This window comes from Lutra lutra, chromosome 14 (genome assembly GCF_902655055.1).
Source record: "Lutra lutra chromosome 14, mLutLut1.2, whole genome shotgun sequence".
Lineage (NCBI taxonomy): Eukaryota > Metazoa > Chordata > Mammalia > Carnivora > Mustelidae > Lutra > Lutra lutra.
The window spans coordinates 79,623,719-79,646,974 of record NC_062291.1 but is presented as its reverse complement, the minus strand read 5'-3'; the positions used below and the strand labels follow the sequence as shown (position 1 = coordinate 79,646,974).

Here is a 23,256-nt window from a genome sequence, read left to right as displayed (position 1 = left end):
TTGCCAAGATCCAAAGAAAAAAAAATTTATTTACAATAGAGAATTTTATTCGAAACATGCATTTTTTTTTTAAAACAAATCAGCAAATGCAGATCAAGTTTACACTCCTTAAGGCAAGAGTCCCTGTGCAAGCTGTACATGTTCATATTAAATCCAAAAGACGCTCACCCTGGGAACTCATGTACAAAGGGCAAGGCCAAGGTCAGCGACTTGTCTTTTATTAGAGAATCAGACAATCTCCCTGATACAGGAACTCTGAGGTCAACTTGCTATGAATTTATACTAAGAAAATGCAAACCAATAGCAAGAAATTCTGATAGTCTCCTTAGTACTGCATACAATCATATCAACGTTATTTAGAAAGGAAATACAGTAGTGCATACGAAAAAGTGAAGACAGAGCCTGTCCGACGTAACCGGAGGGACAGCAGGGAGCCGACGGTCATATTGCACGCAAGGGTCAAGTCCAAACATTTGGTTCAAAGTTAGCTTTTCCCCATTTTGGCAATCAGTTCATCACAAATCTTGGTGAGTTCCTCTATCTCTTTATTCTGAAAGTGAAGACAAAAAAGAAAGAGGTTGCTAAGTCTCCTGGCTGTTGGAAATTAAGCCCATCGGAATGAGCTTTGGGCTTTTCAGCGGTGTGGGGCCCTCCAGGCTTCTGGGTCCCCCCCAAAATTATCTAAGGCAGGGAGAGAAGTGACATGGACACACATCATCTAAGCACACATCCCAACTCTAGCTGTGTCCTTGAGCAAGTTACACAACCTTTCTGAGCCCTGGTGTCCTTATCTCTACCATGTGGAGGATGGTGTCTCTCTCTCTGAGAAGGGAGTGAGGTCGGAAGGTAAATAAAGCTCCCGAGCACAGTGACCAGTGCCCGGCAAAGGCTTCACTGGTTTGGGTTCGCTTGTATTTGCCTCCGAAGGATGTGGACACAAAAGGTTGCTCCAGGGTGAGCTCTTGGCCACCAGGAGGGGTAAGCGATTCTACTTGAATAGGGTTGCTGGCATTATTTAGAGGACCCCCAATGAGGGGGTGCTGTGGATACAGGGGAGTCGAGCAGGGAGATGGGGGTAGATGAAAGATGACGTCAGGTGCTCCTTGCGCCAGATCCTGCCCATGCCCGGAAGCAAGGGAAGCCAACCACACGCTCATCTCGCACCAACGATCTAGAAACACCGTCCACGCTCTAAGTACTGGGATCCAAAGGGCTGAGTCCATTCCAAGGCAGGTCAGGCTTTGCTCTGATGCAGATCCGCTTCAACCACCAGTGTCGAACCGTGCTCTTCAAAGAGGCTAGATCTTTCTGGTATCCCAGGAACCTACTGCAGCCAGTTTTTTGAGGTCCCTGCAGAAGGTGAGTCTTAACCACAGCCCTCTCCCCTGGGACTGTACTGATGCCCTTCCTTGGAAACTGTGGAAACTTCTTGAGACACGGTCCCGCCCGGAACCATGTGTCCTGTGTTTCCAGGCTGGGCTCCGGGCACCACCCGTGACTGTGTCCGTATTGGGAAGAGCCGGGAAGTCCCCAGTAGAAGAGGAACGCAGTCCTCACTGCCGTGCAGCCACCAGCCCCGCCGGAAGAGAAACACCTGGAACAGCAGCTTGGCTTACGCCCTTCTAGAGTCTCCAGCTCCAAGAGGCTCGATTCTGAGAGGAACTGAAACGTCTGCTGGAAGACGTTCTGCGGGAACGCGGCTCTAACTGTGAATCCTGGAAGGACTCTTGCCACGACGACATCTGCTAGAGCGGCTGATGGGGACTTTTCAACCTCCCATGTGCCAGTCACCAAGCTAACCACGCCGCAGGCACTGGCCCTGCTAAGCTCTCACAACAGACCCTTCATGGGACCCCCTGATATTTCCACTTTCTAGTGAGAAACAAAGGCTCAGAGAGGTTGAGAATTGTGCTTAATTTAAGGTCACACAGCCAGTCAGAAGCAGCAAGCCCAGAGCGTGAAGTCAGGCTGGCCCGGCCCCTGGATGGCTTTGCTGTTATACTCGTTAAACATAACATCCAGCGACTGATGGCTGAGAGGTACTGTCAGACCCACCAGCTATGGACTCCTGGAGGTTCTCCAAGCTCCATCTCGGCGTGCCAGCCCACCGCCCCGCACACGGCTATCGTGCAGCTCAGCTCCCTGGGTTTCCAGCACCCCAAATGGGCAAAATGCCCAGCGCCCCCACTTAAGGACAGCCTGGTGGGGGGAGTCATGCTTCTGAATCTCTTTAAAACAAAGAGACCGACCCCTCTGTACCACTCAGAGTCCTTTAGGGAGAACGTGTGTGACGAACCCATTGCTCCTCGGTTTCGGTTTAAGACAGAATTATATTTGCAGACCTGTTTGTATCTTTCCTGTTCTCCAAAACCACGCAAGCCACCTTGCCTGCTTCTTTGTCTTTCCGTTGCCCAGAACACTCAGTGTCGCCTTCGTCCGGCAACTGGAAGGGTCTGAACAGGCCAGGTTGCCCTGAAAACATCTACCCTGACTCCGGGTTTAGCTCTATTATTTCAGTGGACACCGGGATGCAGTTCAAACACCATCAGATCCTGAGGGAACTGGGGGGAACAAACGCACCGCTGCCTTTCTCACCTGGAAACATGTGCTGCCGGCTCACTGCCTTACTGCCCGAAATGACGGGGGAAGGTGGTCCTTACTTTAAAAACCGATGGGATGAGCAAACGCTCCTGTTTGACGGCCCTGGCTCTGGGCTTGCTGCTTGAACAAGGCTCAGAGCCGGGAAGACCTAGGCAGTTGAAGAGATCCGGCATATTTGACACAGTCCCGCCTCCTCCCTTCTTTCCCTTTCGAGGGACTCTTCCCAGTCTTCAGGTTTCAGCCTCCAACATGACAAACCCATAAAACCTGAGGTCAAGTGTGAGGCTTGCTCAGGGTTATAACGGATGGCAGGGGGGTAGGGCCTGGGGCTCCTGAGTCCCAGGGCTCGGTCCCTGACATCATTTAGGTGAATTGAGAGATACTATATGCCCAATGCTTGGCCCAAACCCACCTTGGGACCACGGTCAGTCCCCATGGAACCTGGCTGGGTAGGGGCACAGGAAAAGGGCCAGAGGCTGCTGGGCACTTCTGGGTGAGCAGAGGCCATCGGGGAGATACACTGGACTTCAGATGCCATCTGTCTACAAAGGACATCATCCCCCCCAACCATGACTGCCCTTTAAGGTCCAAATGCACGAGAAATAACACTACCCCAGGCCACCAGACTCTCCGATTACCATCCAAGGGACTCCTAAGACTCAGTAAACCAACCAGGATGCGGTCGCTTCTCTGGAAACTCCCTTTTTAGAAACACACTTAGGGAAGGGGGCTGCCAGGCCCGCTATAATCTGGATTCAGGCTCCCACAGCACTGCTGGGCGGAAGCGGCTTCTTGTTCGGACACCCAGGGAGAGGGTGTGTGTGGTACACTGGGCGCTAGACTGGAAATCAGGACAAGCTGGAGGGTTCCCCCATCCATGGACCCAGGAGGACGTCTGGGGGCCCTTTTGACCCCAGTGTGGCCTGGGGGTTACCTCATTCCCTGAGCAGTAATCATGCTGGGTACGGGGTAAAGTACTCTGGCACGCTGCAGATACTCAGTGAATGTGTGACGGGTGAAACCTGGACAAGGAATGAACACCGGCCCTAAACCTGGGAGCAGACAGCAATTCCAGGACAGGCAGGAAGGAGGACAGCCTTGGGGCTGGCATTACACAGGATCTTCTAGAGGGAGGACAAGCATAGGCTCCCAAGGTCTAAACCTGTCCCGGGAGCTGCAGAGCGCACCGGAGAGCCGGCCTCTGCTTATCTGAGGCTCTGGCCAGACCCCCGCCACCTTCAGGCCTCCGCCCCCCCACCCCGCCCTCGGCTGTTACCTTCTGCTCCAGCGTCCTCTCCAACGCGTCCACACGAAGCTGCTCCTTCCGCAGACTGGCCTGGTAGGCAGCCTGCTCCTGCTGGGCCTTGCCTCGGACCTGCGCGATCTCGGCGTTGGCCCTGCGGAAACAGGGTGGGGGGTGCTCAGAAATGACCCACCTCCCCGTAGACCCCTCCCACCTTCCTCCTCCCAGCTCCGGGCGGCAGGCACGGTCTGGCTGCAGCTCCAACCACTGGGGGCCTGGTTCAGGAGCCCACGAGCACCCCTACCCCAACCCCATTCCCGTGATGTGGAGGTGCTCTGGGTGGGTGTCCTGGAAATTACATGTGTCCTCCGCTTATCAAAATGCTGAGAGGACACTCTTATCACAAGTCACCCTGAAAAACACAAATGGATTTTCTGCCCTTCCCCAGCCAGTGGGAGCGGTGCCATGGGAGCACCTGGCCTGCGGGGCTGCTGAGAGGCCTCTGGGGTCTGCCCAGGGGCCACATTACCTGTCCAGCTTCTCCTCCGCATGCACCTTCAGGGCCTGGTACCTCTGCTCCTCCTTCTTCACGCGGGACAGGTACTCCTGGGCACACTTCTTCAGCACCTCCTCATTCTGATGGGACAGAGGACGGAGGTTGTGGCCACAGAAGAAACACCCCAGGTGCTGGGAGCCCCGAGAACTCCCTGATACCTGCTGAACGCTGGACCGCCAAGTCCTGGTACCTGTACCGTCTCCCAGCCTGCTCCCACTTCTCTGAACCCCCATCCAGCATCCCGCTCTGCCCCGACATGAACACACCTTGCGGAAACCCTCAAGGACCTCCTTCATCTTCTCGTATCTCCTGAAGAGGTCGGCCAGAGACTTCTCCACGGAGTTCAGGTCGGACAGAGCTTGCTCCTTCTCCAGGACCAGCTGCTGGACAGTCTGGTGGGAGACGGACTTCTCCCTCTGCTCATCCTCTGTCAAGAGACACAAGGATCCACACAATGGGGCCGGGGGCTCCCAACCCGGTCTTGGGGGCAGCCGGGGCCTTATACCCAACTCAAAAGATGTCCAAGCAGCAGGGCATCCCAGACTAGGGACAGACCCACCTCCGAGCCCACCCAGACTCTGCTTCTAGGGAACGACACCTGCGGCCCCAGCATCCCGGGGCTGGGCCCTTGCAGTGCGAGACGGGATGGAAACTAGCCACAGATCTTGAACCTGATCGCTGCAGACCCTTAAGAATCCACATTCGAGGCCCCAGGGAGTCTGTTTGGTTGATGGCAACAAATAGATCCGTAAGGAGGGAAATCAGACTGAATTCTGAGATGACCAAGATTACAAGGTGCGGTAGTCTGAGCTCCGGGGAGCAGGCCTTTCTGTGTGTGATCAAGGTAAAGAGATGGTTGTTGGGAAACAAAAAAGGTTTCTTCATCCTGAAAACATCCCATGAACCGAAGCCCACATCACAGCCCTGAAACTCTGCTTCGCCCAGAAAATGGACATTTCCTTTGATACAGCAAATGTCAGCTCTGAGAAAAAATGGAGCTCTTTCTGCCAAAGGGAGTTTCTCAGTTACATACAAGAGAATTAATTCTGGCCCAGTTTAGAGTGGTTGATCCTAGTAAAGGACCATTCTGTCCCTGACCCCAACTCTCTGGGCTGCCACCCACTGACACTCTCCCCCAAACGGCTTGCTACCAGTTTACATTTACGGGAGAGGCCTTCTCTGCCACGCCACATGAAGGACCCTCACCCACACGGCACGATCTTTTGTGTGCTGACCCGTTCGTCTCCCGTCTGGGTGGGAGAGGAACCTTTTGCTCCCATCTGTCTGGACCCCTGGGGACCCTGCACTGGACAGTGTGGGGAGGAGAAGACCCCGCTCAGAGCTCTTGGGGGAAGGAACTCTGCAGAGCTGTCCCTCCATCAGCCCCAGGTCACCTGGGCGGGGATCCTGCCGCCCAGGACTGCCTCCAGGGGCTGGCTGCCAAAGGGCAGATCGCTCTGGAAATGACAGACTTAATAGCAGTAACCAGGGCCCACCCAGCTCTTGCACGTGTCTGGGGCCCTGCTCCCTCTTCTACTCATGTCATGCTCCTAGACCAGCACTAGGCACCAAACTGAACTTAAGTCCAAACCCAGTCACCTCCCAGGCTCCAGCTCAGAGCCCCGCCCCCCCACCCCGGGGTCCTCCTTGCACACTGGGAATGAAGTCTAAACTCCAGGGACGCCTGGGTGGCTCAGTCTTAAGGTTAAGCCTCTGCCTTCAGCTCAGGTCATGATCTCAGGGTCCTGGGATGAGCCCCACATTGGGCTCTCTGCTCAGCAGGAAGTCTGCTTCTCCCTCTCCCTCTCTCTCCGTGCTCTCTCTCTCAAATAATAAAATCTTTAAAACAAATAAAAAATAAAATAAAATCTAAACTCTAGCTCCACCTGCTCCAGCTATGCTGGCCCGCACACCCCAGGCAGTCCTGCCCCAGGGCTCAGCAGTCCCAGAGCTCACTCGTTCCAGTCCCTGACACTGGGCCACCTTCCCAGAGGAGCCTTCCCGAGCACCCACGGGGAACACCTCCTCCTTACTTTCCAGTCCATTCTCTCGCTAGCAACAGCCAGACGTGCAAGCGTGCTGTCTGCCCAGAATGCACGCTGCAGGAGTCTGTTTTGTCCACTTCTCTATCCTACAGCCTAGGACAGTGCCTGAGTCACAGGATACCCCAACACATCCATGCTGGGAATGATGGAGTGGAGCCCGGCCACAGAGCCTGATCCAAACCCCAAGCCGCGCTCATGACCACATTTCTCCCCCGAGCTCCCTTAGAAGCAGGAGGTGGCTGGAGAGCACCTGTGATGAGCACCGGCCACTGCAACGAGTGCTGAATCACCATCTTGTACCTGAAACTATTTCATACTGTGTGTTCACGGACTGGAATTTAAATAAAAACTTTAAAAAAGAAAAAAAAAAGCAGGATGCTGCTGCTTTGGGTTCTTTCCCTTAGATTCCTGATAGACATTGTCCCGTGTCCTGAAATTAGACCTATTCTTGCTGCGTGCTGTGGAGGGAAGCGCCCAGAATGGGGGTGGGGTGGGGGGTACATCCTGGGTTCCAGTCCGACAGGTGTGCGGTGGGGCCGAGACTCTGCATGGGGGACAACTTCCCCAATGACACTGAGGCGGCGGGTCTTGGGGAAACGCCTGGAGAGTCAAGGGCCCAGAAGATGCCTGATGTAACCTCCACCCCTGCCTCTCGGAGCTCCTGCTACCACGACGGAGGTGGAGGACCCAGGAGCCAGACCCTGACGGCCCCAGTTCCATCCTGGCTCTGACACTTCCCGGCCTGGCCACCCTGGGCAGGGTCTGTAACCTCCCTGAGTTTCAGCCTCCAGAGCTGAAAGAGGGGTTCATGGTATTTATCTCACGGCATTTGGGGAACGATGACATGAAAATGTATATAAAGCCTTCAATATATAGTAAGAACCCAGGATCAGTGACCCGCTATTGACAGCATCACTGTCTCCCCCAAACTGGCGTGATGTCCCACTACAGTGACTTCCAAAAGGGCAGCTTTTAACACACAGCGAGAACCGAACTGCCAGCGGCCGGCTTGCCATTCCTAGGCTCCCCGCAGAAAAGACGCTTCAAAGGTTCACTCGCAACCCAATGCTTATATTTATTCTTTGGGTTTCAGCTGCTTCCTTAGTCCTCGGCACATTCTGGGCTGATCTGAGGCCATGTATACATTTCACTTGGCTCGAAAAGAGCCATTTATCACACGGAGTCCATCTGATTTCCTGGATCTGAGACTCAGCCTGCCTCAGGTTTCCTGTCCTCCCCATAAATGTTTGTAAAAATAGAATTTCCCGGTTCCCAGGATACCAAGGAGGTGCGGCTGCATCGCCAATTTTTGTAAATTACAAATGCAGTCAGGTTCTTCAAATCAGGAAATCAGCCCCAAACTCCAAAGGCTCTAGCCTCAACCACAAAACAATGCCCCTGGAGAGGTTTCTGGCTTTTTCAGGCAAAATATGATTAAACCACATGGGGGGGTGGGGGGAGAAATGCAGCAAATACACAAGAGCAAAAGTAACAGAAACAGAAACCAACCAACCAACATGGGATGCAATGGGCCGGTGTCAAATGAGGTGAAAAGCATTTACTTACCAGGCTTGCCTGTTTGTTTTGCAAGCAAAGGGCAAGAAGCAACAGAAAATGGAAGCAAAACAGAGAATCAGAGCAGTTGTTAGGAAAGCAGACAAAAAAAAAATCAATTGCAACAACCTGGAATGCCAAAAGCACAGCGGTCTCTCTTCGTTCTGAATCCTAAATAGTCAGTATTCGAATTCGGTTTAGTAACATGGCACGGGAGCAGACGATGATGGCAGGACAGATGTCACGCTGGCGTGGGACGTCTGCGAGGGTTACATGAAGGCCAGAGAGCCGGGCAGGACCAGGAGGAGCTCGCGGAGGTGGGGTGGAACCTGGTTTTAACTTCAAAAGGGCTACTGACATTCATCCCGCCCTCAACTGTCAAGCTCCTGGGGTCTGAGTTTTCCCTCCCAACCAGGGCGAAAACCAGAAGAGACAAGGGACCCAAGAGCCACGTGGATGTACCTCCACATACGGAGACTCACGGCCCGCCCAGAGAGGCAGGTGCTGCCCACAGTGACAGCGAGTCCCTGCAGTGCCTCAGCCCCATGCTGTCCCTTTACAGGGTGATGAGGACCTCAAAACCCACGGCAGCCCTCATCAATGCCCTGCAGTGGTGACTGGCGGGATGACAGCCACAGACGTGCCACCTGATGGACAAGGCGTGAGCAGTGGTTGATGCCGACACTGGAGGTGCACGAGGATGGGGAACCGGGGGCGGACAGCTGCTGTCCCACTCCCAGAGTGACAGTGCCACTTGCCGCTGGGGACGCTGGAGGGGTCTCCCGGAGCCGTCGGGAGTGCTCAAACACCCCTAAACAGGAAAGTGCTCGGAGGGGTGAGATCACAGCTCTTGCGAGGGGCCCTCGGGCCAAACATACCAGGTCTCCTGGGGGGAGGGGCCTGGGGCGCTGAGGGTGGGCGTGCGTGGCCCCAACCGCAGGAGTCAGGGTTCCGCGCACTCAGCGTTCTTCCAACTACTCTCACCTGCAAATAGGCTAGGAGGGAATCGGAGCCGAATCGTGTTTTCTGTCCAATAGGGACAGACCACTTGCGCCAGGCAGACACAGCCTGCTCTTTGGTTTTCAAGAGGGAACGTCTGCTTAGCTCCAAACTGTCGGCGGAGGCATAACCGACGGCTCTGGGCAGCCTTCTCGCAGGGGCAGAGGCTCGTGCCCTTGTATCCCCATCCCAGTGCTGGCCCAGATGTCCTCACCGAGAGCAAAAATAGCAGCATCGAACTCAGACGCGGAAAGCTCTTTCCAGATGAGCCACTGTAGGTCTGGGGGCATTTGCACAACCCGAGACTCCAGGAGGCCAAAGGCTGTGCTCGGTGCGCCAAACGCGGTAGGTTGGAAGGCATAAATCCTTCTCCCTGACTACGTTTACAGGCAGTTTTGGTTCCAAGAGTTTCATTTTTTATCTCATCCATATGTATTCATAAAGTCTTATACTGATTTAATAAAGAGGCTTCATTTGATAGAAAGCATATACCACGAGCTGATCCTTAGGAATACCCCAACGGGCCTTTTCTGAGATCTGGGAGAAATGGCCTTTATTATAATACATCAAAATTAAAGCCCCTTTGAATAGAAAGCACTCAGCTGTCGGCCTCTTCACCATTCCCAAGCCTGCTCTCATATTTATTCTGGGACAAGCCAGAGGTGTGGTGTGACTTGTATCCAAACGTCTGAGAGAGAGGAGTCCTCCGTTAACCCAGCATCCAGCTTCAACACAGAAACTGGTTTGCGGAGAGCTGGGATTTTTTTACTCCGAAGTCTGTAGGAGTGAATTTTTTTTTTTTTTTAAACTGGTATCACGGACCTAAGCAGCAAATTAAATAGAGAAACAAGTATCTCCACGCTGCCACCCCCCTGACAGGTCATAACATCATTTTTGAACAGTGATCTTTAGTGTAAAAACAGGCTTAGAACTTCTGCAGGATCTCATCTCATTATCATTATTTTTTAAAAAAGAGTCAGGTGGGTGTAACTCGTGACTTGAGGCCATCTTTTAGCGCAGACCAAGGCAGCGTTGGTACTGGCTTCCAGGGACTCTTGGTTAAGATGGATTCTAAGACTGTGTCCATCTCCATGAGATCAGGTAAATCGCAGGAGGGAGGGGAGAGGTGGGGTGGGCAGCAGCGCTGACATGGGTCCCCCATCCTTGCCCGAGAACCCTGCGTAAGGCTGAGGATTTTGTCACTTGAGTCTAAATCAGAGTTGAGGGATTTGATTCTTAGTCTCTCCCATGAACAAAAAACTCCCCTCAAATGTACGAGGAACTGACCCAAATCTGTTTCCCCGTGAGGCTCAATGGTGGCCTTGGAGGTGACCGCCATGGCTTCCCACAGGCATGAATAACTCTAAGGGACATGCTCGCGTGTGTTTCCAAGAGGCCCCCAGGCTCACATTCTGGGATGCTTTGGTCTCTCCCTGAAGGACTTCATGCTCTAAGAGGGGCCTAAGATGAACACATGCAGAAAGTCTAACTTCAAAGCCCAGCCCATAGGTTAGAAGCTTCGGGGAGGGCTGAGCCCACCCGTCACAACACCCACCTATCATCTGAGCGATGGTCTTCTCATACTCTGCCACTATTTTCCTGTAAAAGAAGCAAAAACATATTGGAACCATGACAACAGGACGGTTTCTCATTGATACTAGAGCCCATGTGCTGGACAGCAGCATCCTGACCAAGACACTAGAGGTCAAGTCTTATTTATTTGTCGTAGTTGGCTTACCCCTCTAGGTTCACCTCCAACCTCAACTCTCTTCTTCCACACCCAAGTAGGTTCATTTTCCTAGTGCAAGACTCTGAACACACCACACCGGTGCAAAACCCTCAATGTGTCTCCACTGCCCACTGAGAAAAAAAATAAGACCAACCCCTTCAGCCTGATAACCAAGCCCTCCACAACCCGAGCCTGATCACTCTCATCAAGCTTACCTCCTTCCCTGCCATCATGAACAGAGTGGTTCCATGAGAACAAATGAGTTTTTGTTGGCTCTGGGGTTTCTCGCTGTCATGACCTTCCCTGCTCTATTTCCAACTTTCATTGTCTTAGCTACTCCTCAAAGCCCAATTCAAATGCTATTTCCTCCAGGAAGCCTTCCCCGATTTCTCCTCTGAAATGCATGACATTTTATCTGACTCTTCTAAAACACCTCACACATCTGGTGTCATAGTACACAAGAAGAAGAAGGTCCTCAAAGCCCAGGGCCGCTACTTAGTCACCTGTGTCAGGGGCGGGGTGATGGGGAGATAGCACTTTTTGGACAGCTTCAACAAACCGTAGCTGCACAAAAGCATGAAGATCCCTTGCTTGTAAGACTGCCTCACTGCTGCCCCCAGGCAGAAAGACCCAGGCGTGAAGAAGCCCTCTATCCGAAGTCAACCTTCTGGAAGAAAACTCTCAAAAAAACTCAAGGGTTTCACCTACATTATCCAAAAGTTAGTTATTCTCCATAAGAGAACCAAGAACTGCTAACCACCAACAGAGTCAGGACCAACAGGGCTGGAGGGAGAATTAAATGAGGTTAAAAGGGGCAGTGAGCTAGGCTGGTGCCCCTTAAGGCTTGAACTTACAACTCCAAGATCAAGGGTCACATGTTCTACTGACTAAGCCAGCAGGAGCGCTGGGTGTTACACATAACTGATAAAGTATTGAACACTACATCTGACACTAATGATGTACTATATGCTGCCTAACTGAATTTAAATGAAAAGGACAGTGACTCACTCAAGGGCTGACCCACAACAAAAAAGGGGACCACACCACGGGCCCACGTGGGTTCTTTCTGAATCCTACACAGAAGCATACCTCCCTGTATCCCTGAATCACAAAGCAGTGATGGACCTTTGAGGCTGCACTGTCTAAAGCCCCCACTGCCATGGACAGAGACGGGACCACAGCAGGTAAGGGGTGTGTCCTTCCAGCGCACGGAGGGGGTGGTGGGGGAGACCTATGCTCCAGAGGTGTATTGGTGGCACTGTATTTGCACTGTGTTCTCACAGCGAACCCAAGGGCTGGTGTCCTGAGGATCCCCAGAATTGCTGATGGGGATATTGAGGCACAGGGTCACCCATGAACCTTTCTAGGATTGACAAAGGAGCAGAGCTAGGATTCGAATCCAGACATCCACCTCTGGAGCCCTTTCCACCCCAGATGCCTCACAGCCCCGAGGTACCTCACAGCCCCGAGGTGTTGAGATCCACCCTTCTTCCCAGATGAGGCCGGGCAGGTAGAGCTACACGAACACGCCCCACAGCAGCGAGGAGGCCGAGCCCAACTGGCCGGGTCTGGCTCCAGAGGTGGACATGGGGGTCTTCAAACACGAGTGCCGCTGTGCCAGCTGGCAAGACCCGAATCCCACCATCCTGGTTGGTAAACAGCGCCCCCCGAAGCCTCCAGAAATGGAACTTGGAGCCTTCCCAGCACGCCTCGCTGTCATGCCCAGAGCACGCAAAAAATGACAGCCACGCAGCTCCCTCCTCCACTCCCCTACCCCCCCCCAAAAAAGGGAGAGAGAGAGAGAGAAAGACAAAAGAGAGATTTTCAAATGATGCCACCGCAGGGCCCGAGTGTGAGTGTGGACCCACTGAGAGTCACCTCCAGAAGTGGTCACAAAACACGTCAGGAGGAAGAAGGCACTCACAGGAGAATTTTCAGGAAGATACTATTTGACCTAGAAAATGGGATGGGATTATCTAAATCATTTGTTTGTTCCTTAAAGCAGTAGCCAGGAAGACAGCCGTTTCTGAAAATTGACCAGCAGCCACCTTGCTGTTAAGTGACTAGAAATGTACTCATTCCTCAACCAATTTTTAAAAATTCATCTATTCCCTACTTTCAAACTGTGAGACTTAAAAAGGAAACAGCCTATCAGAGATTTTCAGCATCGCACCAGATCTTCTGTCTTGGGAAAATGATCGTGCTCTAACTCCTATCTTCCCGTGCAACTGGAAAACCCATGTGCCCCTTCAGCCGGTGCTGAAGAAAGGCAGCAGGGGCAAAAATTGAGCTGCGCCCCCAGCAGCCAATCTCAGACTTGGTGGCAGAAGCAGCCAGAACCCGAGAGATGGCGAGAGCAAAGGTTTGCGCCGGGTTTCTTTAAAAATGTCCCTTGCAACACAGTTTTTAAGATTACACCCCAAGAGTAAGTTCTAGCTCCAGAGATGGTTTTTTAGCCTCTAAGATAATGATGAATCATGAAAGAAAATAAAGGGCCAAAAAGTGCATCAGATGGGACAAGGAGGGAGCGAGGCCTCTGGGCACTGTGTAAAGAGTTTTGGTTTAGGAATCAGAAAAGTAGATTCAAATTCAGTCTTCTTCTTCTTCTTCTTCTTTTTTTTTTTTTAAGATTTTATTTATTTATTTGATAGACAAAGATCACAAGTAGGCAGAGAGGCAGGCAGAAAGAGAAAGAGGAGGAAGCAGGCTCCCCGCTGAGCAGAGAGCCCGATGTGGGGCTTGATCCAGGACCCTGGGATCATGACCTGAGCCGAAGGCAGAGGCTTTAACCCACTGAGCCATTCAGGCATCCCCAAATTCACAGTCTTCTAAGTAGAAGCTTGGGTGAGCTTCTGACTCTTGGTTTCTGCTCAGGTGGTGATCTCAGAGTCATGAGATCGAGCCCCACATGGGGCTCCAAGCTCAGCAAGGAGTCTGCTGGAGAATCTCTCTCCCTCTTCCTTGGCCCCTCCCAACTGTGCTCCCTCTCTCTCACATAAATAAATAAATCTTAAAAAAAAAATTGCTGAGTTAAAAAGAGCGTAGAATAATTACATTTCCCCCTTGGAAGAAAACAAAGGAGTCTGTATAGGGACACATTCACACATTTGCAATCAGAAATGGAAAATTCTTGGAAGGATACCCCAGCACGAGTGGACAGCAGCTACCTGAGGGGGATGGAATTGGAGGCTGAGTGGGAAAGAGATCTGGTTTTCGTTGTATTTGTTTTGCAGTATTTAGCTCAGGTGCATAATATTTTAATAACAGTAACATTACCAAAAAGACTTCCATGACCAATGTAAACCTTGTCTTACGAAGAACAGGTAAGTCTTGGGAAGACACTGTTTGTAGACCGCATCACGAGACCACAGGTAAGCAATCCCCAGGTACCAGGAAGCATCGCGACTGACCTCATTTCCATCACTTCCCGCCTGCTTTCTTCGTATTTGTCCTTCCACTCTGAGACTTCTCTCTCCTTGGTTATGATCTGGCATCAGGGAGAAGAGAGAGGGGAGCCCCAGAGGTGTGAATTCAGATCTGAGCAATTCACAGACCCAAGATAAAGAGACATTGAATTAAAACTTCCTACACCAAACAATAATTGTATTGAGAGAATTTCCCGGAGCATGAGACAGAAATCAACCAGATATCAGACTCACACAATGCCCCACCGGGGAGCAGCTACAGGCATGTGCTTTCTGTTATAGATCAAACAAGGCCACAGAGGCTTGTTAAACAATGGTGTCTAGGAAGATCAAAGACGGTTTGCTAAAGACGCCTCTGCCCACAGTGGTTGCAGGAGAAAGACTGTGTCCACAGATGCTGGCCTTGTGGACTGTGGGTACATACATACATGCATACAGACATATATATATATATATATATATATATATATATATATATATATTCATTTACATGTTGCAGAAACCAGAGCTTTCCCAGGCAACCAAAGCCAGCCTCCCCCGAGCCATACCCGTGGCACAGTACCTCTGCTCGAGCAATCCGGAGTGCGGAGTCCAGGTCGGGCTGCTGGAACAGAAGGCCTGCGGGCTTCTCCACCTCACTGGTCCCGATGCGGGAGTACAAGGCTGTTTTGGAGATGGAGACATCTGTTGGGTGAGCAGCTTCTCTCTGTGGAATGGTTTTTAATTAAAAAAAAAAAAAAGTAAATATCCTTCCTATGACAAAGAGGATTTGCATTCATCCTCTCGTGAATGGGTCAGTTGTATGGTTTTGAAACAAAGAACATCCAAAGTATGAGAAAATGCTTGGACTGATGAGTGGGGAAAGGCCAGATCCAATCTATGGAAATCGATCATTTGGCACCTGCACGGGCAGACAAAGAAGCTGATGGCAGGGGCCTCCCCAGCTCCCCCCTCTGGGAGTCAAGCATGTCTGCCGCCCGCTTATCGCTGCCGTTTATCACCCGCAGAGGCATTTCAGGCACAAAGCTTAAGAACCAAGGCCATTTTCCAGCAGGCCCCACTTGCAAAATAAAAGCCTGATGGTGAGCAACGCTGAACTCTCATCTACATTTGCCTAGTTTTGAAGAACTGCAGATCTGATCATTTTTGTAAGACTGTCCGCATTTCAGTGTGGGGGGGGTATGGGGGGCATGGGTTGAGCTCCCTCTGAAAGGATATCCTGGCACAGAGCTTAAGGCCCACCATACTGATCAACCAGTGTCACCTTCAAAAGCTAGTTTCTGGATGCCTCAAGGGAAGAGTTACTTTGCAGCTATGTTGCCTTAGTCTGCTGTGACAACGGCAACACTGAAATCTGGGTCAATGACAGGATCCACATTTGCTGGTGAGACCCTCAACAACCGGTGGGATTCCCCACCCCACCCGACACTGGTGTGACTGTCCAGGGCAGCCACGAGCCTCTTGGGAGGGAGGGGAGGAGGGAGGAGAGGACCGCGGTTACTCTCCCTCCGTTTGCACAGCAAGCTCAAGCCATCTCCAGCACACCTGGAAGGCCATGTTAGGAGCATCATTGACCAGCACAGAGCGGGGCCGGTGATCGACAGCAAGACACTCCCAGCCTAGCACACTCTCAGCCCTATGCAGTAACCTCCTGGTGGCCAGCACGGACGCCAGGGTAAACTACTAGAGTCCAGTTCGGAGTGGAGGCCTGGCGGTCTGCCAGTCAGAGTGTGACTGCAGCTCCCAGCGACAGCGGAAGAGACGTGAGCGGTGAACACAGCAACAGGTGGAGGAGAGAGGTCTGGAGCAAGAACCGTGAGGACCGGAAGCGGAAGCAGACGCGATGAAAGACCCAACAGTGAGGGGGGAGGGGCGCCCCTGAAGGTACTCTCTCTATCATTGCAAGAACAGGCAGGCTCCCCCTAATTACAGAGAAAACGAACTTGAAACAACTTAGAAAACTCAGGCAGAAATTTAATGGGTAGGACTGGAGATGACAGGTTAGGCCCAGTTAGTTGTACACATGCACAGTGAATGACGTGGTTTTGGGCTGTCCTAAAAAGGGGCCTGGATTTCCCTGGCTCTGGGTAGGGGGGAGCTTCCGTATTTGGGCTCCCTGCGCAGGAGGACCCTAATGATTACTCCGGTCAGGGAGGGGAGGGAGCGTACAGAACCTCTGTTCTCCCAGACCCTGGAGATACGCTCTCCTGTCCAACAGGATGCCATGATCTTTCCACCCTCAGGTCCTAAAGAAGCCTCCGTTATAGGACATTTGACCAAGGCCCGGGGCAGGCAGGCTGACCTCAGAAGAAAGCACGCCCTCAGACCATAGGTGCAGAGGCTCCCTTGTGCCTGGGTTCATCTCTGCTGTTTGAAATGTTTTCAGGCCTCTACTTGTCATATGGGAAACTTTTCAGGAAGTAAACAGAAAATTATACCCAGAGGTCTTGTTTTCCGCTCAGGTCAGGACCTCAGGATCATGAGATCAAGCCCTACCCTCCTCCCGGTCTGAGCTCAGCAGGGGGTCGGCTTGGGAGGCTCTTTCCCTCCCCCTCTGCTCCCACCCCCGCTCCCACTGTCTCTCTCAAACAAATAACTAAATGTTAAAAAAGAAAAAAAAGAAGGAAAAAAGAAGTTATACCCAGAAAATAAGACTCTATTTGTATTTATGGAGGAAATTCATAAACACAAGATTCTGGAAAAAAACTGTTCATGTCACTTTTTAAGTAAAATAATGTGTCCTTTGAAAAAAAATAGAATAAAATATCAAAATGGAAAGAACACCAACCACCACCTAGCACATCGTGGGCCTTTGGAAAATGAAAAAAAAAAATGGAGGATTTAAGGGATTTGGCCAAAAGGTTTCCCAGAATGAGATTCAATTCTGACTCCAAACAAGCCGGCTCTGAAGGGCGAGGGGAAATGGAGTAAACCTGACTTCATCACGCTGGGCAGAAATGAAATCCGACCAGCACAGGAACTGATGATCTTCAAGCTGCCTAAGTCCTTTGTACAACAAGGAAGGGAATGAAAACTAAATGCATTAATGAGCTTTCTAAGTAAACACAATGGTTAACCACCACATACAGTGACTCAGGACCACCTTTCACCCACGCCACCTGGTGTTTTCAATAAAGGAACAGATGACTTCAGAATCCATTTGAATTACCGCCTGGAATATCTGCGTGTTAATGAAATTCAAGGTACACACCCTGGTTTTCTCTGACAACCAAGAATCATTTCTAAGGGAGACAGGCTTGTTTCTCGCTGATATGTTAACATCAGGCTTAGATTAAGCTCTGTTTCTCTAGCATAATGCTCCACTGGCTGCCCTAGGGGAGCCCAAAAGCCAAGAGAATCACAAATTAAAACGTGAAATAGCCACCACTCAGAAAGAGCATGAGCTTCTGGAACCCACTTCCAGCCCTGCAATCCATTCACTCACATCTGGGTCCCTGCGGGGACCCCCAGGGTGCCGTCACCCTCAGACCTGCAGACCGCCTGCCTGGGGCCCTTCTGGCCTTGCAGTCCTGCCACTCACCCAGGCTCACGCCCTTCTTGTGGCCGGTTCCCTGTCGCTAGGCCTCAGGGGAAGCTGACACTGGAACCAAGGCGGGGTTCCAGTCTCTGGGAGTGGGCTGGCCCGCCATGACCATGACAGGTGTGTATGCAGTGCGGACCAGGAATCTAGATCAGGCCAGGAGACCGCGGCAAGCTGGGCCAAGTCATGGAGAGTGGGCCAGGCTGGGCCCTTGGGTGGAGTAGGGGGGTGTCCAGGCTACATGACAGCAGGTGGGGCAGGAGAGGGCCCTCTCCCTGGGGAGCTGCCGCATCCAAATTGGACAGCAGCTCAGGATGACGAACAAGAGGACACTCGGTATGTGCCCTAGTCACACCCACAGGAGGCACCACCAGCCACCGACTGGCCACTTCTTCCCACTGAGTCAAGACCTGGCCTCGATCCTTCTCAACACAGGCTCGGCCTGACCACCAATTCCCCAAACTGGCAAACAGTTGCTGAAACCCAGGGGGCGGGCCTCTGTCCCTGCTCTCCAGACGTCCTGCAGCTTTTAGGCATCCCGTTGTGAAACGCCGGGGGTGCTGGGTGGTTTCTGGACACAGCACTAGAGAAGGAGCCTTGCTATCAGGCCAGTCACCAGTTCAGGTTGTCCCAGACCTAACTCCTTCCCTGCTCCTGGAAAATCCAGGTCTGCCTTTATGGGCCAGGACTCCTGGAGAAGGAGAAAGATCAGCATCCTTCCCCTCCCGGAGGGGCCCGCTTCTGGGACTTCCTCCGGTCCGGCAGTTCGCCGTCTGTAGGACCCTGGTTCCTACAGGACCCACACACATCCCTCGTTCTTTATATTTGGGTCCCCTCCTCCAGAAAGGTCAGTGGCTTTAGGGATCGCCACCAGTATCTGTCATATATCTGAACGAAATCCATCCCCCACACGCCTTGTGCCCCTCGCCAAGCCACACAGTCGGGACACCGCCCTTCTATCCATCCTGGTCACACTCGGGGCTGCTGTACCACAGCCGGCCACCCCGGTCCGATGAACCCCGAGAATGCAAGTGAATCCGAATTCACTTGAGCCGGATGCGCTCCAGCCCAACACTCCAGCCCCACGGAACTTTCCTCTTCTCTGACATTTTCTGACTAACGCGACAGGAAACCCCACTGGGTCCTCGGAAGGTCAGCTCAAGGTCAGCTCCGCCGGCTTCCGGTCTACAGGGAAGCGGCCCATGCGAGCGACAAGGAGTCGCCACCGCCACATTTCATGCCGCTTTGAGCCCTCTGAGTGATTCCTTTTCATTCCAAGTGATTTCATTTTTGTGTTAGCAACAGTCTGAGACCACGCTGCCAAGAAGACTGGGCTATGTCACCTGCAGCTGAAATTTATGGGCAGAAAAAGGAGCAAATTGGATACACAGCTGCTGTTTCTCTCCATCAGCGATTTCTGAGGCAGCGAGGGGCAATCAAGCGTCTACGTGAGCAAGAAACCACAGGAACCTGAAACGTGGTACCAGCTACCGTGGCCGAGACAAAGGCTCCCCACACTCCCAGACAGCTCACCCCCACCAGCATTTCTTTTAGCAGATCCTTCTGAGATACATAAGGAGGTAGCTGGGGCCCGTCCCTCCAACCTACACGGAGTGGATTCACGTGACAATATTTTCTACATCAAAAGCAGGAAAGGGGGTCGGAGAACAGGCTGTCGTTGACAGAAGTCAATGGCCGGCCAGTATTTGCCGACCATCATCTCTGATGTGTCCCCAAAGGAAGGAGGCAGGGGGGCACCAGGCACTCCAGAATATTCCTCGCTCCATCTGAACTCTTACTAGAACATGCTCAATCTTATCTCAACCCTCTGGACAGGAATATACTGTAGTTACGGAGGTCAGACCTGAAGCCATACATTCTGTCCTTAAGCCACTCCCCCTAAGATATCAAGAAATAAATCTAATGGGGGAACGATTCCTCTCTGCTTGATGCTTTCTAAAAACCTTACTCATGGAAACTAAACCCAACCTCAAGGGCTTACAACGAGAACGGGAATGCCAGCAATGTGTATGAACGTTCTTGTCTCTGTGCTGGGTCCCAGTATTCCCAGTCTGGACACCCACAGCGGGACTACCTTCTTTCACTGAGAGATGTCTCTGAGAGGGAGCCCCCCACCTTGTGGACAGTTCCCAGGGGAACCACATGTGGGAGGCCTTGAGGGCAGGAGCAGCCCATAAGCTCCTGATTCTGGACCAAGTGAGCTGTTCCTTGAGATGGGACAGGCAAGGGGCTCCCATCTGAAAACTGTTCCCGCTGGGTCAGTGAATCACTGCTGGGCCTTGGATCCCATTCCATGACTCCACTTCCCCATCTATAAATGGCACCTGGACCCCTCCTATGGCAGAGATGCTATGAGTGTCCAATCAGACAACAGAGGCAAAAGTGAAGGTCAGTTACCAAGAGCAGCTGTCATTTACTGCACACCTATTGTGTGCCTGGCACGGTGCCTGTTTTCCACACATCATCTGCAGCCCTTACAGCAATCTGCAAATGCATGGTTAGTAGCCTCATCTCACAGCTGGAAAAACGGAGGCCCAGAGAGGTTCACCAACACGGTTAAGGCCACAGAGCACGCCAGGCTACCCAACACGGCACGACATCAGGTGGGAAGGAAGCGGCCTGAACCTCAGAGGACCACAGTTTTGCACGGCTTCAGCAACTCGTTCAAATTGTTAAGAAAAATTACTCCAAACTTGGAAGCCAGGCAAAGAAATTTCTGCATGCTCTGTCAGTATCTCACTCTAGAGCAGGGCTTGGCCAACGATGGTGTGTGGGCCAAATGGCCCAACGCCCTCTTTGGTAAAGAGGGTTTGACTGGAACGTCGCCACCCCGTTCATCTACACATTGTCTGTGGCGCCTTTTGAGCTGTGACTGTAGAACGGAGAAGCCGTGGCAGAGACCAGATGGCCCACGAAGCCTAAAATATGCACCATCTGCTGTTTAGAGGAAAGGGTTGCCTTGCTCTAATTCTACTGTCTCTGGCCTAAGGGGCCGTCTGAGGTCTCAGAGAGGTCTCGGTTTCTCTCTTTAGTATTGATCAGCGTCCCATCTCCATACAGTTAGATACTAACTTGTAGAAAACAGGAAGGCTGCAAATGATTTCTGTTCAGTGGAGAAGCCAATGATTTTCGCAGAACACAAACAAAAATACCTCCAAGGGTATATTGCACTGTCTTGGTTAGCCAGTATTAACCGGTTTTATAGCAAACCTTGCAGTAAGGTCACAGTTAAGATTCCGGCCTTCTTTGTTCCCCTGACTCTACACTGGGTTCCCCCATTTTCCTCCACTCGACCTGCTTCTCTGCCCTGCTGGTTCCTTCATTACCAAGTTAAGCAGATCTTAGACATGGGCTCAGCGTCTACTTAAGCAAGAGTTACACTTTTAGCTTTTTAGAAAAATTAGACGGCTTTGTAGAACACCGGCATTGCCTGCTTGGCCAACGGTTAGCAAAGAAACTTCTGGACCACACCACATTCTCAAGAGGCCGTGCACGGCAGCAGCAAACCCGTACCTTGGTGTCCTGGCGGCTACGGGAAGCCAGGGCAATCTGCCTGGCTAGCTTCAGAGCTTCTATCCGCATGACAGCAAACTCTAACTCCTCCTGTCCGAGGGGCGGGGGGGTGAGCAAATCGCAGGGGAAATGCATCAAGACAAGACGTCAATGTGCCCCACATCCAAGAAATGAATGCGCCACATGAATGTGTCATGACAGGTACTCAGGAAAAACACACGCTCTGGCTTTCTTGCACAATTAACACCTCAGCAGATCATGAAACAAGTGTTTAATTTTTTTTTAATTGCCCTTCAGAATGTCTGTTGGGAAGGATCATGTGGTCAAATATGAGATGATTTTTAAAACGGGATCAAAATTTTGACTGCACTATTTCACTGGATTTCTTTCCTTTTTGTTTGTTTTACGTCAAGATGGTCAACAGTTTCCACAAATGGTTTCACATTCTCAAACGACTGTTAACCATCTCTCCAGGTTTGCTCTGAAGTTCTTAGTCTAGAGGGTATCAAATTAAGTTGTCAGGTTTAAGGCACAGAGTAGCTAATTGTTTTGGTTCCAGATGTGAGACTGAGTCCAGATGTTATCTCAGTGGGAGTCTGAGATAGCCTCCCCTCCCGTTTATACAAACAGCTTGGCTCTCTGGTGATCTAATACCCTTGGTTCTGTGAATAAATCACAGACACTGCTTTGGGGGCTATCAAAATTGAAAAATGACTCTTTGGGTCCAATTTCCCATTTGGAATACAAATGGTTTGTCCCATCTGTAATCACACAATTTATATCATTTTGGCGTCTTGGATCAAGAACAGCCATCACACATCAGTCTTTGAGGTAGAAGAGATTTCATCTGGAGCATTTCCAGCAATCCCTCCTTAGATCCTGTCTCATTGCATATGGGGCTTGGAGTTCATTCTCTACTGAGGTTTTCACAAACTCCCCAAAAGGTCACACGTGGGCTACAAACCTGAAGTTTCTGGGCAAATACTGGGGGGTTCTTTTCTGCTAAGTCGGGTTCCAGATAGTCAAGCGCACCACAGAGAGAGGCTGGATGAGCTAGCCTGCTGAGGAGGGCGTCAGCAGAGGCAAAGGAGCCCTCAGGAGCTGTCTGAAGGCCAGAAGAGGACACAGAGGAAAAATAGAGGAGACACAGAGTGACATCGATTCCAAGCAAGGACCATGCACCCATTTGCTGGATATTTCTGACTTAACGTTAAAGAGAGCATTAGTTAGGTGACACTACTTTCCTTCTCATCTGGACTAATTCCCACCTGCTGGTGATGGCATCTTGAGATTGATGGGCTCCCGCCCTCCCATCCCCCAAGCATTAGCTGCCCACTCACCCACCACGTCACCCTCACTCCCTAACCAACCAGTGGGATGGAAGTTAACATTTACATAATTATTTGAAAGTCTTGGTGGGGGAGACAAGGCAGTTGATGGGTTTTCCAAACATAATATAACTCATCAAGAAAACACCTACAAGTATTTGTCAAAGGTTTTGGTAAAGGTCCTTTTCTAAATAATAGAAAGACAGTTTCCAATGAAAAATTGTCTCTGGGTCTATTGGGAAGACTCCAAAGTCAGAAGCCAACTTTGCAGAAGTTGAATCATGCATGAGTCCTTCCATAGTGTCTTTTTGAGAGACTGAGTCCTATCTACTTTCTTCTTGCTTACTAATATTTTTCCAGCATCTAACTGCCACACAGTAGGTGCTCAATAAATATCTGAAGCATGAGACAAATGGTCAACTAATACAGAACAACAAAAGTAACACTAAAAGTAACTAAGTCAACAGCTTCAAACCCTCTTGGGGAGGAGGTAAAAGAGAGAAAAATAAAAATTCACCTAGAAGGATGGCCTGTTTTAGATATTCAGGGAGTCTGTTGGCTCTGCAAGACTCCAGAGAGGTTGGGAGGGGAGGGATATACAAAGAGGTCTACAAACAGGAGGGATTTCCCATCACCAAGGCCCGGGAGAACCAAGTGTTCCCTAAACAAGTGTCCCCTGCTCTATCATTCTCTGCCCTTGA

The 23,256-nt window shown here is 51.3% G+C and overlaps 1 protein-coding gene across 14 annotated transcripts in view; it reads right to left on the bottom strand.

Moving 5' to 3' along the window:
• Positions 1 to 23,256, bottom strand: part of TACC2 (transforming acidic coiled-coil containing protein 2) — a 205,913-nt gene continuing 182,657 nt past the window's right edge. For 10 of the 14 annotated variants that reach the window (XM_047703139.1, XM_047703134.1, XM_047703141.1 and 7 more), the window contains 9 exons: positions 22,192 to 22,332; positions 21,228 to 21,317; positions 14,715 to 14,858; positions 14,138 to 14,214; positions 10,554 to 10,597; positions 4,667 to 4,827; positions 4,374 to 4,480; positions 3,878 to 3,998; positions 1 to 550 (listed from right to left, as the gene is read on the bottom strand). In XM_047703139.1, coding sequence (XP_047559095.1) covers positions 485 to 550; positions 3,878 to 3,998; positions 4,374 to 4,480; positions 4,667 to 4,827; positions 10,554 to 10,597; positions 14,138 to 14,214; positions 14,715 to 14,858; positions 21,228 to 21,317; positions 22,192 to 22,332 — 951 coding nt within the window. In that variant the 3' untranslated portion in view covers positions 1 to 484. The remainder of the gene's footprint in view (positions 551 to 3,877; positions 3,999 to 4,373; positions 4,481 to 4,666; positions 4,828 to 10,553; positions 10,598 to 14,137; positions 14,215 to 14,714; positions 14,859 to 21,227; positions 21,318 to 22,191; positions 22,333 to 23,256) is intronic. The other 4 variants (XM_047703144.1, XM_047703151.1, XM_047703145.1 and 1 more) reach the window with 2 other exon arrangements.